The sequence below is a fragment of the Heliangelus exortis genome, chromosome 3 (assembly GCF_036169615.1).
Source record: "Heliangelus exortis chromosome 3, bHelExo1.hap1, whole genome shotgun sequence".
Taxonomy (NCBI): Eukaryota; Metazoa; Chordata; class Aves; order Apodiformes; family Trochilidae; genus Heliangelus; species Heliangelus exortis.
Window position 1 is genome coordinate 51,670,227 of NC_092424.1, and position 17,868 is coordinate 51,688,094.

Sequence of the window (17,868 nt, forward strand, 5' to 3'; positions counted from 1 at the left end):
TACCAATAAAGAGCACGGCAATTTGTGGTTTTATTTCTTTAAACTAAAGTGTATTGACTTGCATATATACAGACTGCATAAAATACTGCAGGACATGTTACAGATAATGATGACAATAATGTCTTATCATACAAAATTTTCCCTACTGCTTACCTGGTATTTCTCCTGTAAGCTTGTTTCTGCCACCTGTGCTCGGGCTAGGTCTCTTTCAAATTGTTCAGTCCACACTTTTAGCTCCCTCAGCATCAGCCTGTCTTCCTTCTACAATTTAGTACAAACACAAATACAGTCCAGAAATTAATATCTCTTTAGGAAGTCGGGTTCATTAGTTGTAGTGAAAGCCAACAGAACATCTGGACCAATTCCATCATCATATCTTCATACAGTCTAACTGAAAAACACTTCCTGAGAGTAAAAGGAGAACTTGGCATCTAGACATGAGTTTTACAGAGGTGAAATCATGACTATTTGGGACATTGCACTTTCTGAGATATTCCTTGCAGTTTTCATATGCTGTTAAATTAATGCTAAAGTCCTTTAAATATATCTCAATATTTAATTTTAGTCTTCCACATTATCTGCAGAGACAACTTTCAATAAAATTCAATCAGACTGAGACAGGAGAGGATTTTATAATCATTTACCAGCATTTTATTATCTGGTTAGCTATTGCTGGAAAAAAAAACCAAAACAAAACAAAAAAAAAATTGTTATTTTCTGAGGGACTTCAGGGCCATCTTTGACATCAAGGTGCAAGTCCAGAAGCTGGCAAAATATTTTGATAGATGATATTTTAACAAGGAAAATAAAAAGAAAGAACTGAAATTCATTTGTATTCAGCTTCTTTATCTTCCATACCATTTTATGGCTTTGAAGAGCAGCTTATTTGTTTAGTGTCTGTCTCAGATTTCCAACCACCGAACCATATGTGCTGTTGTTAATCAGAAGCTATTCTTTGAAACCAAAGAAACCACGTCATTATAAAATTTGTCAGATTTGTTACAGCAAATGCAACACCACATAATATGAGTTAATCACCTAAAAAAAGGGATTAAGTTTCAAGCATTATGTGAGAGAAGAAAAATTGGACCACTTGTTAGAAAAGGATAGCTACTGAATGAAAGAAACAAAGTATTTTTCTTCTAAGAAAATACCTTGGTCTGGGGAAGGAGCCAGTCATGGTTTCTTTCTTTGAAGGCTGCCTCAGACATGTATAATATAACTTCCCTTGGTAATTTTAAAAGTGTAGACCTATTGCTTCCTTTCAGTGCAGGAAAGGACATGATGCCCAGGAAAGAAACCCTACTAATTCCCTTACTGACCTACTCAAAACAGCAGTAGTTGGTTGGGCAGAATTTGCACAGCAGACTAATAAATATCACAGATGTCATATCTGTTAGCTGGGTAATTGCAGTGAGGTTAACATGATATTAGAACTGTCTGGGAAAAAGTTTGCTATAGCTCATGTTCCTGTTTTCTGACACTCACCAAAAGCTTGTACCTAAGAAACAGTATAAGATACATATATTACACTTCCCTGCTCCAGCTATTTGCAATGATGTGATTTCCATGACTGCACATAGTGTCCCAAGAAGCCAAGACTCCTAGTACTTCTAACTTCTCAAACCACTTAAATATAGAGCAGAATAAAATTCCTATAAAAATAAATAAAAATACCTAAAGAATATTCTTACATCTATGTAAGCTATTTTCTGAAGACTGCACATTTGAAGTATCATACAGACCAGACCATAATCATTAAAGTTTATCTAGGATAATTAACATTGCTTGTGCTTTCCCCAGTAGGAGGATCATTGATTTCTGATCACATTTATTTATATTTATCTAAGCCACTGTGACTTATTTTCTGCATGAAATTTACAAACAGATTTTAAAAATATTACTTTATCCTGACACCATTCTGTCAATATTTATTGATTCACAGAGATGAACAGAACTGGAGCACTCAGCTGATAAAGAACATCAAAGAAGGTAATTAGAGAAAAATATTTGAGAGTTCCAATATGATAATGGGGTAGGATTTAAATTTACAAAGAAATTTTTCAGCCCAGAATCAAAGTCAAAACATTATTTTATTAACTGATATGACAGAGTTAATTTGAAAATTATATAATACAGAATCCTTTGGTATTTGAAAAGTCAAAAATACACACCTGTGTTTCATGTTAAATATAATTATGGACTGGAAAGGGGTACCTTTTGGGGTCATCTAGTATGTACTTATACACCAGGTGAACTGTTCAAATTCTTAGGCACAGGCAGGATAGAGTTTTCAAAAATGAACTTTTAAATCTGAAACAAGTCGCCTTTTTTTCAGGACTGTTGAATAATTACATTGCCTGAGGAAATGAAGTATCTTTAAAAATGTTTATAAATCAATTAAGCCTATTATGCTATTCCTTTTGAAAATTATGTCATGGACACATATGTGCCACTGCAACAGGTTCACTGACAGCAGTATCACAGATGTATGGTGGATGCTGAGCCAAGCATCATTTTTAGGGATGAGCTATTAATGACTCTCTGTAAAAGCAGACAGTAAATCACTGGAAGAGCTCAGAAAGCTATTTTTGCAGCTGCTGCTCAGGAAATCCTCTTACATTGGGAGAACTCTGCTGGCAGAAATATGTTGGAGATGACAGGATTATCTTCTGAATTACTTGATCAGAGCATAAGAAAAGAAAGATTTGACATCAGAGGGATCTGTTTGAAGGAATGTGCTACCTCTATATTTGAATGAAGAGATTGACAGAGCTTTTACCTCTTCAGATCTTCAATAAACTAAGCAATGCACTGGGGTTGTGTAGATCAAGAAAGTACAATAAAGTACCATTGAAGCTGCTCAAACTTATTTGAATGGACTGAGAAGATGGGAAAAATTCTCCTATCAGTATTAATCTTCACTTCAACGTGTATCTCCAGTTATATATATATGTATATATTATGAGACGAACCCTTGATCATCCATATTTGAAAATAGCCTAATATTTACATAATCAAAAAAAAACCCCAAAACAACACACAAGTTATTGTGGAATTAAGGTAATTAAATGGATTGGGCCAAACTAAAAACACTATTGACTGACTGCAGTGACAACTGTTACTTGTTTCTTAATACAGTGACTTCTGCAGTCATCCAGTTCATTTCATATTCTCCATTAGATTTCTGAACTTCTCTCAGTTAATACTAGAAAAATTATAAGTATCCACATGACCAAGATTATTAATAAAGTAAATTTTTAAAACATTTTATATGGAAAAGTACATATAATGCAGTTATATGCAAATGCTCTCTCCTTTTAGCCCACAGTTTACACATATAACTTGCATAATACAAAACTAGCCATCTCAAATGAGATTAAGATTATTAGAAACATTGATCTATCACCTATTTTTTTCATTTTTATATTTTAAGAAAACCAAAATCATAGTCTGAGATTTACTATAGGAAAATTTACTTATTTTTATAATATTTCTGTGAATATGCTTGTAAAATGAAGTGCCAGATGAGTTGAGTCTGGCAGGGGCAATGGGAGAGGGTTAATTTTGCCCCCTGGCCTCCCATCAAAAACAACCCAGGTACACTCCACTCTGAAATAGGATTCTTCTAACTAAATGTAGGCATCTGGAACATCTTTCAATTCTTTTTGACAGAAAAAACAGTTGCATTTGGCATCTACTGACCAACTAATCTCATTGTACAGCAGGCTCTTAACACAGATCAGTCTTGCCAAGTTCTCTATTACAGCTACCTGGACTTTACCATTCTGTCATACATATTTCGTTATACTTAATTTCAGTGGGAAAACATAAAGGTCAGGGGAATTATGCAGGTCACGAAAAAAAAACAAACCACAAAAAAACAAAAACAAAAAAAACCCATGTCTAGATTTCTTTCTAATAAACAAGATTTTTATCCATCATTACACCTAAGGGAATGATTCAGCTGAGCCAGTTTTAACTCTGTTGAAGTGCTATGCAACACAAATGTCCAGAAGACAGTTTATTTAGGACATCATCTTAAGAAAGATGCCATCTGGAAAAGTGTCTGTCTCTTGTTGATTACTGGTGGAGTGTTGATACCTAGCTTTTAGATTCTTAAAGATGTATTATTCCCAACCTAAATAACTAAACTGGCCAAATACTGCAGAACTCCTTAGGAAAGGTTTATGGCAGAATGGATATTCTAGAATATTCAGTGATCACAAGCTCATCCAATTCACTTACATGATTTCCAAAAAACACAAATGTGTTTTGTTTGCTTGGTTGTTTTTTGGGGGGCTTGTTTGGTTTTTTTGTTTGTTTGTTTTGTGGGTTTTTTGTTTGTTTGTTTGTTGGGTTTTGTTTTTTTTTTAATGCACCAATTTTACATGTTTGGTCTGATCTTACATATGTTTGTATATGCAGAACAGAACCTTGGAAAAGAAGAAATGAATTTTCAATCTGAATGGACTACATAATTGTACAAATATCTCATATCTGATATCACTGCCAACTCTGTACACCGAGAAGTACTTTTTTCATTAAATTTTTTCCAGTCAAATAATTTAACAAGGTGAATGTTTATTAAACATGGGTACCGAAATGGGTTAGAAAAATGTAATTAAAAGGGCTGTGTAGTCAAGACAGTAAGCTGCCATACTATGATTCCAAGTACTTATTCTATCAAAAAAGTGATATAAAAGTGATATAAACTTATCAAACATGATAAGTTTATGAACATTGCCTTACATAATAAAGAACATAATTCTTGCTCATATGAGCCAAGTCCAATTTTCTATATTTCTAAAGGAATTTAAATCTCCATTCTTGTACGACGCTATTAGAAGAGAACATGTCTCTTCACTTGGAAAACTTCTACTGTCACTGTTTCAATTGAAAAAAAAAATCTGAAACATATCAACTGTGCCTCTAAATATTATCACAGATTTGTAGAATAACAGAATGGTTGAGGTTGACCTCTGGAGGTCATCTGGTCCAAATGCCCTGCTCAAGCAGGGACATCTAGAGCCTGTTTCCCAGAACCATGTCCAGAGAATTTTTTAATACCTTCAAGGATGGAGACACCTCTCTGGGCAACTTGTGCCAGTGTTCAGTCACTTGCACAGTGAAAGCATTTCCTGATATTCAGAGGGAACCTCCTGTGTTTTAGTTTGTGAACGTTGCCTCTGGATCTGTCACTGGTCACTACTGAGAAGACTCTGGCTCTGCCCTCTTTGCACTCTCCCTTCAGGTGCCTTTTCATGGTAAGACCCTCCTGAGCCTTCTCTTCTCCAGACTGAATAACCACAGTTCTTTCCAGTCCCTTCATCATCCTTGTGGGCCTCTAATATGCCCAGACCTCTTGTACTGAGGAGCCCAAAGATGGACATAAGATATTTGATTACACAATATTTGACTGATTTTTAATTTTTTTAAAAAATTATTATTTTCTCTGGAGATACTGTATAAATATGGCATGCAATACTTATGCCTGTATATTTTTTAACTGGATTGTAGTTTCAGCACTAGAATATCCACATACATATCATGTAATATGAATGAGAGTCTTATTTTGGTATGGCTTATCTAGGAACCTTGTTTCATCTAGGTGTCCTGCAGTAGTCATCCACTGTAGTGTAGGATCCACTACAATACCTCCTGGTTTCTTTCTCCGCCTCTCTACATCTGTACAAATTATCATTTCCTGATATTTGTATATGATAGTCTGCCAATCCTGCCATGATTTTATTGAGAACTGATCAAATATCTTAAAATAAAAGTTTGAAGCATGAGAAATCCAATTTTTTGTTGACAGATTCTCCCTGAAGTCATAAAGAAAGCAATCAATTGCAAAATAAGCTTCTTTCTGTGGTATAGAACACAAATACAAAAGTTTATAGCAGTGAAAGATCAAAGCATGCCAAAAGCTTAGCTATTTGAGAGCTTCTATCTATCCAGTCTCAAATACATGATGTGTTTTTCCTATATATTGCACTGCTTCAGGGCCAGTGACTACTTGAGCTCTTGGAGTATGCTCAATGGTCTGGATCCATCCAGATCTCTTTTCCCATCACCTATCACATACCATGTGGTCATCATTTTGTACTGTGACCAGAGGATAAGGAATGTTAAGTTACAGTGGACAGGACTAGAGAGTGAAGTATAGAGTGGACATAGGTGCCTGATAGGGATGAGAAGTTTTCCAGAATTCATACAAAAAAAATCGAGGGTGCCATTGCTGTCTGAACTGGAGATTCTGCTGGAGAATTGGAGTTTGTCTCAAACTGCCAGGCACTCACAGGTGTGAGAAAGAATATGGTTCTTAAGAAAATGGAGGATGGTGTAAATTAGACATTACGTGCAGTGTCAGACCCTCTACTTTCTTCTCTGAGTCTGGGAGTTACTCTCTTCTACATTGGTACATGCAGGTGACCAGCAGTTTTACCAAAATTCACCTGGTTTGCTACTGGAATATCTTGGCAATATCCAGGAAGAGGAAATGGTCTTGAGCAAAGCAAATGAAACTGACGAGTTCGTGTTGTTTCACTTCTTAGTGATTCACTGGTAATTCTGGAGGTAACTCAGTAGTTTCCCTTTCACAGCACCCATGTCATCATTTCTGTGTCCATAACAAAGACAGGAAGAGTGTGGAGTGGCTGAGTCCTGCATTCTCCTGCATTGTCTCTGCATAAAGCTCAGGAGGAGGCAAGAAGGTTTTTTGCTCAAAATCCAACTCCAGCACAAGCAGCAGACCTGGCTGAGACTGTTGGCAGCAGACACTGCATTGTGTGCCACGGTATGGAGACCACGGGACTGCCTTAGCCTGCCACAGAGCACAGCATGAGGTTTCAGTGATCATTCTCTCTGCTTCAGCATGAACATGCTCAGGGAGATGTTATGGTATTGGCATGTGTATCCTCAGACCAATGGAGCAGCAAGGAAAAGGTAAAATTCCAGTGCTCAAGCACTGGAAAGACAGCATAGCTACAGCTGCCTTAGCCACACAAAGCCATAAGGAAGAAGATAACTCCCTTCTAAGCTCTTCTATAGTTCTGTAGGGAATGCAAAGAAACACACACAGAAAGTGCTTCCTTTTTCTCTCGCTGAGGCTGAGCAGATTGTCTCAGCAGTCTTTCCTGTGTTTGCCATGAAGAAAGCCAATGATCAAGATTAGGAAGTGAGTCACGATCACTTGGCATCACTGAGTATAGGCATTCTACTGCAAAACCAATGCACTAAAGCATACACAAGGAAAAAAAAAAAAAAAAACCCAAATATAACTCCAACCAACAAACCAAAAAAACCCACAACCAACCCAACAAAAACTCCACAACTGACAATGATTCCTTAGACCAAATAATTAAACATAACAGTGCAACAGGAAGAAACATGTTTCAAAATTGTAATTGCCTCCAAAGCCTAAAAGCCTAAAAGACTACATCTGTACAGTCCCTTGGACAATTCTTTTCTTATTCAGAAGCCCAGTGTGATAGAAACAGAAGTGACACATTGCTTCAGATAACAAATTACTATAATTTCATTGGTATTATGCTTCAAAACTTCTAAGAGAACTTTAGGATCCACTGGTTTGCTACAATCTAAAATAACTGTTCTTTTTGACACCTACTGCTGAAAATAGGAAAACCTCTGCAGAATCACCATTCAATTTTCCATCTACTGGCAAAAAATCTGCAATGCTGATTCCTTTATTCTCAGATAAACTTTCACAATTTTATTATTGTCTTTGCTTTTCACTTGAACTGCTCATCGAAAGGAAACACAATAAGTTATAAGAAAGCTATTAAATATGTTTATAAAGTCCCCCCCATGATAAACTGATTTGCATTGTTATGCAAGAGAAACTTACATCATTCTCCTGCACATCAGTCACCGTATGTTGAGGATCAGGATAGTACTTCAAAAACTGGGCTACATAGGTCATGATAGACTTTTCATCTGGCTTGTCAACATCCACATCTAGGCAAGTACAGAACACAGTAAATTAATTTTTATCTGAATGGCACAAAATGCTGCTTAAATGTCTAAGCACTATAAATTAGCACATCTGATTTAACCCACGTTAGTTCAAATGTTTTTCAACTACACATTAGGTACCTTCTGGATCAAGGAGCCTTGGAATTCCTAGTTCTGCTTCTGCAAGAGTGAAGGCCTCTTCCAGGTTTTCTCTATTTGACCTTGCCCTCACTTTCTCCATGTCCACTAAATCTGGGCGGATAGCATGAATAATGGAATGGAATGCAACACCGCTCCTCCAGCTTTGCCCAAAATCTTTGATTTCAATTCCAACTTGCCTAAAGAATATGAAAGGAAAAAAAGTGACTTGCAAGAACATCAGGTCTCATTGAAATAAAGGAGAGGACAGGGTGCTCCATCCATTAAACAAAAACCACTTGCTGTTTCTTCAATGCCTCCCAGGTTGACTACAGCTCCATCCATCTACTGCATAAATTATTTTTTTTTCCTATGAAGATCCATGAGGATTTTGTCAAATACACACTGTATTTGTCTCCAGTGGGCTTTCTAGTGGTATTTTTAAACAAAGTGCACCAGGGCTACCAAGGTTCTTGTATGACACACGTAGAATCTGTGGATGTATGCAGATCCACTCACTATTCTATCCCTCACTATTAAGCACTTCATATATCCCTCCATTATAACTCCTGAAGTTCAGGTAGGTACACTGGTATCAGACTAGAAAAAAAAAAATAATCAGAGTGAATTGATCAGTTATCTTTCAAAATGCAAGCATGAACAGTGACATCACTGATTAGGTGAAAATGCAACACCCAAATTTCTTGATATTTTTACCAAAAGCATGGGTAATACTATAATTTCATACACCTAGAACACTTATGTGTCCATTTAGAAATAAGAAAAATTTATCAAAAAATAACTGTGTACAGTGACAAAGTAATCAGAACTTTATCACACTTCTGATTGCTTCTTTTGAAAATGCTGGAAGGTGTGGTGGTCCACAGGCTTCAAGACTGTTTTTTTTAACTGTCTGAGCATGCAAACTCCATTTGGGGCCCCAGACACAGGTAATATTGCCAGTGGGGACCACTTTCAGTTGTCTCTTTCTGAGAACACTGCAATAGGTAAAGTGCTATATTAGACAGTACTCCACTATAAATTACTGTATTCTATCTACTTATTGAAGAACTGGAGAAAGTCCATATCTTTGGAACTTACAGCTTTTTGGAAGCAGAATAAGCATGGGATAATTGTACTGAGTAAAGGAGATTATTAAGTTAATACGTGACAACAAGAAATAACTCCTAAATAACTTGGAGTAAAAAAAAAAAAAATCAGAACAATATTACCTTGTATCACAAAGCTGCAGAAGGATATTCATAATATTTCATCATCTGCCTTTCAACAGCAAGAGCCAGAATTTAGTGCTCCTACAAGCTCTGTCACTAAGGAATGCTAAGTTGGCGTGGGACTTGTATTGTCACATGGAGTGTTTTGGCAGCAGGACTAATACATTGTCATTCAGATATCTAATTCCCCTTTCAGTTCCTCATTCTGTCAGAGATAATCCCATTCCTTATTCAGAAATTATAAAATATGATTGCTTTTAAAATTAACACAAATAATTATTACTTGCTTGTTGTATAGCGGTAACATTTAGCAGCTTCAGTTGTCAAAATTAATATGATTACAGAAAGATGCCACATGAATACAGAGCAAAAGGACAACCCTGACCCAGAGGGTTGAAGAAAAAGTTTGCACTTAAAATGCAAATGCAGTTAATCTGTAGCTTTCTTACTTTGCTGCTGTGTACTGTATCCATTTTAACAAAGCCTTCCTGGCACTTCCTTGGACCTTGGTTACCACCTTCCGTTTGCTGGGAGGACTTGCAGTTTCTGAACTGACAACGCTCTCCACAGAGGAAGCACTGCTAGACAACGACTGCAGCTGTGGGAGGTTGCTGGTGAGCTCCTCAATCTGTGGGGAAAAAAGTGTTAATGCCTGCCTGCAGATAATCTTCTTAATTCTCACCAGTTTCATTTAGGTGAAGCTGGTTTCATTAGTTTCCTAATACAACTGACAAAATGAAGTGTGATAGAAGCTCTGATTTACATGCTATGTTTCATTTAATTGTATGCTAAAGTATCTTCAAAAATGCTACTGTATGTGCTTTGATGATGGTCTTCATTTCAGAAGTCCTAAACAACAAGCAATCATTGCCTTTCTTGATACCCTACAGCTAGCGCAATATGCAAGTGTGTCACACGATCTATTATGCCAAATTACCATTGAAATAGGAGAAAACGGCTTGCATTAAGCTTGAATTCAAATTATAAAACAACCCAGTAATTTCAGAGGAAGGTCACTCAATTCAAGAATGAAGTAACCTCAATGATCTCATCTGAATAGTTCTTTATTTACCAGGGCCTGTTTAGTCTTAATTTCATTTGAGGGTTTGCTTAGAAGTACCTTGTGAAAGAATAGTGGATGCATGTAGGCAAAGTTACATTAGTAGTGCTTGTTGAGGATGCATGACAGTCATTCCCATCATGTTTTCCATGAAGTGAAAATCATTAGGTCTTATAAGAACATTAAGTTGACTAACAATTTGTTTCTTTAACATTAGAAAAAATATATCCAGAGGACACTGAGATATTTTCTATGCTGTCTACCTAAAAAGAAACCCAACAAACTTTTTGTGACGTTACAGAATGAGTATGTTGCAATGAGAAACTCAGCTTTCATGCATTTCTGCTCTCACTTGTTAAAATGATGTATCCCTTCGTGACAACTAAAGAAAAGTTAAAAAAATGACCCAAATAATACTGATACACAGAAACAGAGTTTCAGTAACGCTGAGAAGCATGATTTTCCCCGTTCATCTCAGTGAGCTATAAATTAAAATTAAAATGTATCATTTTGTCTAACTTTTATTCTGAGAAGGAGTTCTGAATCATTGAGGTGTCACAGTGGTTGGTGCTTAGGAGAACAGCATCCCCTAGACATGTCTCCTACACAAAATCAGTTGTTTTTCTAATTTTTAGCAGTGACTCATTTTGTTAACTCATATAGACAGGATTTGGAAAACTATTTTTCCCTCCCACACAACTTCAGCAGAATGCAAATGACTTCTCCTCTAAAAATTCAAACTCCTCTCAACCTACATCATTCACAGCTAAATTTTTCCTTGCAAATATTGCATCTCTCAGGGAAATCAGGATGTTTACATGTATTTTTAAAAAATTATTATTGTCTGTCATCAAGTGCACTGGACATACAGCATAATCACCACTGAGGTTGCTAAAGGTACTTGTAGCAAGAATCCACAAAAAAAGTAGAAAGTGGAAGCAAATATTCCATCGATGAAGGAACTCCATTCTAGGGCCAAAGACATCAATTCCAAAGATAAGTACCTAATTATACACAATGGGAAGCACTCCTACCACAGTTTCAGTCAGGATCACATCCTCAAACAATTATCAAGTGACCTAGCTATGATAGAAGGCTGAAAATGCAATCATTTATATGAAGTTATGATCTGGACCATTATTTGAGAGAACTGTACTGAAAAATAAAAAATGTAGTACCTGAAAATACAAAATTATGGTCCACACCAAGCCAAGCACAATAGAAGGCCTTCCATCAGCAATATCAGTTGAGTTTATGTTGACAAGTTTAATCTGTATAGGAAAGAAAAAGTGTTATTATAACACTCAGGGAATAATAACACTTAGGAAACACATTTCAAATAGGTTTTATAGTTTTAATGCACTTTTTACAGTGAAGTTACAAGGGTTTTTTTGTTTTAAAAAAAAATCGAATGATTCAGTTTCACTTTTAGCCAAGTATAGCTACAGGTAATTAGGATTTTTCAGATGATTGAATGAACAAACTATTAAATTTCAAGCAGAAAGAACAATAAGTACATAGATCATTGTACAAACCGGAGATCCTCTGTATACGGACTAGCATGAAAAGGAAAGCAAAAAAGATGACACAAAAATAAGTTTTAAACTATTAATGATTAGGTAAATGTATTGACTTAATTTTATAATGCAAAGAAAGCACATTTTGTGCACGCTTTAAAGCACAATTAATAACGAAAGCAAACTAAATGTTCTGTAACAGATTCTAAAGCATGAGAGTTTTTCTTGCTATAGTTCTGAGAAATTTGGAAGGGAGTCAGCTCAAAAATAAACAAGAAAAGGAAAAGGAGGGAGAAGAGAGTGTTAAGGAAGATAAGGTGAATAAGAATGTTGCAGTTCTCCAGTATGGATCCTTTTATTGTAAATAATGTTACAACCACTGAGCAAAATTCCCTTGCACTACAAAGCTGACTATAATTTTTTTTTTTAATGAAAAACTGGAAAAAATTAGTTGCCTAAGGTCACATGAAAATTTTCAACATAAATGGGAACAGATTCCATGACTCTTAACTCCCAAATGCTCATTTACTGTTTGAATAATATATCACCTTAAAACAAGCTCATAAGATAAAAGGCAGTAAAGGAGGCAAGTGATAGAGTGTATATAATAAAAAAATTACCAGGGAGGAAATGGAAAAAAAACAGGTAGTACTTGAAAACTAGCAAGTATTTTCGTACTTATTTACTCAGCAAAACTAGAGTCTGCCATCAACCATGACATAAATAAGAAGGGCTGCTAAATCATCCATGCACTGCAAGTTTGTTCTTGGGCAAAGATTATGGGAAAAACTTGGAGAACAGATTAAAGAAAAGTAGGAAAAATTTAGGTAAACTCATTTGTCTTCCTAAAGCAGAGAAAACACTGTAGTTATCTGAATCAGCAGCTGGAAATCCATTAGATAATGTGAAGAGCAAACAAAAAATTCTTGTTCAATTCTGTTTATTTTTGGAATAAAAACTCTGGAAAGAGTAAGAGAAGAAATCCCCACTGACTTTATTTCCAATGCTCTACATCAATAAATCTGACAAAACTCTGGATATTGTCGACCAGTCGGTAGGAAAATTTTTATTAACTGCCTAAATAATGATACAAGAGCTTTTCATTTTCCTAGAAGGCAAGTTTTTTTTCTCATATTATTACAGGGACTCAGCTAAAGATTATGATTAAGTTACTCTTCACAGAACCATGACCTATCTAGTGTTGTTATCAAGTTCCCTTTGTCTTACACTCCATTAAAATGAATATAAAAATACAAAATACAAAATAAACTTCTCAAAACCACAAGGAAAGCAGTTTTGTCCAGAATATGTGCTAAATGCTCGCTGCATTTTTGAACATAAGAGAAGTATTTGCAGAAATCTGTTTGGACAGTGAAGATAGAAAGTCGATTAAATGTGTAATCAACGTCATTTATGGGGGAACCCATGTAGGAAGAAGACCCCATTTGCCCTTTCCAAAGCACTGTGCATGGCCACCCATCTCCATTTGTTCCCCTTTGAGTACAGACTGCTCTCAGCTGCTAAAGATCATTGTCTGACAGTTTCCCCACTTGCTCTGGGAGGAAACAGGTGACAGACTGGATAGATGCATCCCTCAGGCTGGGTTCAACCTAGGGCCCACCTGCTAATGCATACCCATGTACCTGACACACTGTAGATTTCCAGCTCCCTCTAGAAGAAAATCTGGCATATTGATATAAAGCACATACAAAATAATGAAGATAAATCCAGTCCAAAGTCCTCAGATATCAAGAAAAATATGGTGCTACATTTCTGGCAACCTATCTTGATTTTCAGCAGGGTCAGATATCTAGGTGCACTGCTATATTATTTTTGGGTTAGCTGGTGGATTTGCATTTCAGGTCCCCCACAATGTTATGATATACAATCATAGAATGGCTTGGGCTGGAAGGGATTTAAAGATCATTTAGTTCCAACCCCCCCTGCATGAGCAGGGACACCTTCCACGAGACCAGGTTGCTCAAGGCCCCATCCAACCTGATCCTGAACACTGCCAAGGAGGGGGCAGCCACAGCTTCCCTGGGCAACCTGTACCAGTGACTCACCACCCACAAATTAAAGAATTTCTCCCTAATGTCTAACCTAAATCTCCCCCTTTAAGTTTGGAACCATTTGCCCTTGTCCTCTAACTATACAGCGGTGTAAAAAACCCTGCCTTAGCTTTCTTGTAGGGCCCCTTCAGATACTCTAAGGTTGCTATAAGGTCACCTTGGATCCTCCTTGTCTCCAGGACAAACAACCCTAACTTTAGTCTGTCTCATGGGGGAGTTGCTCCAGCCCTCTGATCATTTTAATGACTCTTCTCTGGACACATTCTAGGAGCTCTATGTCCTTCTTATCCTGGGGACTCTAGAACTGGACACAGCACTCCAGGTGGGGTCTCACAAGAGCAGAGGGGGAGAATCACCTCCCTCGACTGCTGTCTGTGCTTCTTTTGATGCAGCCCAGGACCTGGTTGGCTCTCTGAGCTGCAAACACACATTGACAGCTCATGATGAGCTTCTGGTCCACCATCAACCCCAAGTCCTTCTCCTCAGGGCCGTCCACAATCCTTTCTCCTGTCAACCTGTATTCATGCATGGGATTGCCTTGACCCAGGTGCAGAACCTTGTACTTAGCCTAGGCCAGCATGGGTTCTTTGTTCCTCAGCCCAGTCTGGTCTTAGTTTAAACAGATCACACCAGAAAGCAGTTCTCAACTCTCAGACTGCATATGTCATGGTTTGTATTAAAAACTATACTACTACAGTTCACTAAAACAGCAAAATTGTGTGCTAGAGATGAATTTTTCTTTGTGACAATATTTGTCTTTTCTATTGTTATATATTTTTTAACTAAAAAGTTGTCTCATAGATTTCTTTCTACCAGTATATACTAAGATGGTTTCCTACGTAAGAAAAATACAATTATGGCAAAACGCCATATGATTAAAAAGAGCAAAAATATGTTCAAACCCAAATTCCTGCTGTATAGCATTGTAGAGACATAAAATTCATCAGGTGTTACATCTGCATCAGGAATAATTGAACTAAAATGCATACATTTAAAGAACAAAGAATCTGTAATTACATAAACAACTAAATACATATCATTACAATAGAGAGAAAAAAAGTCAGGAAAAAGTAGCTTGCTTTTATTTTATGTCCATATCTAGATCACATTGAGCTCTTAGGCTATCTCTTTTGTTGAATTTATAAAATATTTTGTTTCATTTCATTTCTAAAATGGCCACAGCACTGGTTTCACCAGAATCAATTCAGGAATTAGACTGAAGTCCTGCCAAGCTAAGGAGTCACACTGTTCTAACCTTTTACGTCTGTACTTTCAGGGAGTAGAGTTTTGCACATATAAGCTAGTGAATTCCATAAATCCATTATTTTAATTAAAAAATAATGCCTCTTCTGAACTGAAGCTCATTGCTCTTTACTAAGAACAGCAACAGGAATGTAGGGAGCATGAGGTGCTGAAGAACACATTATAAAAATAATAAGGAAGAATATCATCCAAGGACATTCTAAGTAAGAAAAGTTGTGCCCTACACATTGCTGTACAACAGTGTTGGATCCCTCGTTTTCACTTTACTGCAGCTTTCAGGCACTGTGTAGAAACTGAAGACTGCACACATAGCTCAAATTTTGGAGAATAAGAAGAGGTAGGAAAGAAAGAAAAGAACAAGGGACAAAACAGGACTAAGTGCTACCAAACCTACCCGTCTTCCTTCTAGAAATTTAAGAGCTGTGCCAATGTTGGCAATCCAGTGAATTCTCTTCAGGTGACGTCCCTGCTCACAAGGCTTAAAGAGAAATAACAGTGTAAACTAAAATTAGATATATGTCAATTTGCTGTAAAAAATTATGTTCCAGATTATTATGAATGTCAAGGTATATATCATAGTCTGATTTATAAGTAAAATGTTCCCTGCAACAGTCAAATTGTATTTTTGCATTTATCAATAGGGAGCACTGACAGATAGAGGTGACATAAATGTGATATTTCTATTATAAAAAAGTAATATATATCTTAATAACCTTAAGAGGCAAGCTGTCAGCTTTAATGAATACACTTCATCAAATCAGACAACTGTTTTTCTTAGGTAAAATAAACTACTACTATTTTTATACACTTTCAAATGTATATGCATTTGAGAAATGGCAGCTTTCTCTCACTACAATATTTTTGCTTGCAAAGGAGAAGTCAAGGTGGTTGCTATTTTTAAAAAACAGTCTGCAGTGAAGACATTTTACCTAGAAGATTTTTATCCATCCTAATACCTCACCAGAGATTTGAAACACTCAGCTATCACAAACCCCCACTGAACAACAAATTTTTGCCCACCTTCAGACATGCAGGCTAAAAAAATACAGAATTGTGTGAATTAAATCAAGCACCTATCCTAGGCTTCTAATACTGTACAGTGGAATTAAGGTGCCCAATGAATCTCATATTGTCATGCAAATAAAGAACTAACTATGCTTTAAATTCATAACGTTACAAATGGATTTAACAAAGGCCTGCTACAGATTCTGAAGTTCATCTTGCAGTCACCACAGTATATTATAATCTGCTACACATGACCTTTGAATTAACCAGACATTATCCTACTTATGTAGCATCTCTTTCACTAATTTTACTATCCAGTGAATTTGATTGTAACAGGTGCTGTCATTAAAATTCTATTCCTCTTTTACTACTTCAGTTTTTAGCCACATGGTGGAGCCTTTCTGTCTTAGACGAACAGAAACAGAAATGGGTATATTTTAACAGAGCAATTGAAAGTATAGCTTTTTTCCCATCTCACAGTAAAATAACTCTTGCGTTCTGAATTACTACATAATTTTGGGTATCGCCTACAAACAAAACGGAGCTGATACATGAAAAAGATTTAAAAGTGTGGCACTTGCAAATTGCCTGCATGTGAGGGCAATTCAGAACGACTGAATCCTAGAGCAAGCCAAATGATGAACTGTTGCTCTACTGCTTCACCTGCTGCCACCTGATGTACAAGCCAGCTTGGAAAATGTGAGTCCCTGGCCTAAAATACATCTGTTTTTTTCCCAAATCACACCCACAAAACCAGCCTGCCTCTCAAGAGACAGCTTATTTGCTGTGTAGACACCATGGCCGTGAAAAAGCCATTTGACATCATTTGAGGTTCTTCCCCTCAGAGCAGCAATCAAGTTGAATGGAGATAGGACCACATAAAATCTGAGGCTCACTTTTTTTTTTTTTTTTTTTCCTCTCTCAGAGAGAAAGCTGTAAATTTAAGAAGGCTGTCATTATTTCTTCTAGATGTATAGAAATAGCTTTCAGTTAAGACCTTATAAGAACTTGTTTATGTCATAGTAACATCCAGATGATCTACAGAGATGTATACAAATAAATAATCATTATGATCAGCTAAGAAAAACGATTACAAAACGCATAAAATCAAAAAATGTCAGTCTATAATAAACTTTTTTTTTTTGTTTTGTAGCCAGATAGTCTGCTCATTCTGTGAATAAAATTATTTTGCTATGTAGCAGTAAGGTTTTTTATGGTATTTCAAATAAACATATTCAAAAGTTATATCCTAGAGAAATCATGGCATTATCTTGTATATTTAGAGGGAAGAGAGTTCTTACCAACTTCTGCCCTGAGAGAACCTCCAGAAGAGCAATCAGCATTACCCCATCTTTAATATCTTCAAACAGATCATTCACCAGCATTGGAGGATTGCGCTGAAAAGAGAGAAGACTTCAGGTATTATGAAGTCTCACCAGCACTACACCCTACCTCCCCTCTTTTCAGACATAAGCACAAAGAGTGGCTGGTCCCCTTCTTTACATCTTATAATATTTGGTATCAGTGTTTTGTTTAACCATTGCTTTGCCACCATAATACTTAAACAACACTTCTGGTGCAGGACTGTACACTAGATGCTTTCT

The 17,868-nt window shown here is 36.5% G+C and overlaps 1 protein-coding gene across 2 annotated transcripts in view; it reads right to left on the bottom strand.

Annotated features, from left to right (window-relative positions):
- The window catches only part of SYNE1 (spectrin repeat containing nuclear envelope protein 1), a 299,972-nt gene that overhangs the window by 218,354 nt on the left and 63,750 nt on the right, over positions 1-17,868 (bottom strand). For both annotated transcript variants that reach the window (XM_071740591.1, XM_071740590.1), the window contains 8 exons: positions 17,566-17,661; positions 15,654-15,737; positions 11,943-11,963; positions 11,586-11,678; positions 9,797-9,975; positions 8,119-8,315; positions 7,871-7,980; positions 154-261 (listed from right to left, as the gene is read on the bottom strand). In XM_071740591.1, coding sequence (XP_071596692.1) covers positions 154-261; positions 7,871-7,980; positions 8,119-8,315; positions 9,797-9,975; positions 11,586-11,678; positions 11,943-11,963; positions 15,654-15,737; positions 17,566-17,661 — 888 coding nt within the window. The remainder of the gene's footprint in view (positions 1-153; positions 262-7,870; positions 7,981-8,118; positions 8,316-9,796; positions 9,976-11,585; positions 11,679-11,942; positions 11,964-15,653; positions 15,738-17,565; positions 17,662-17,868) is intronic.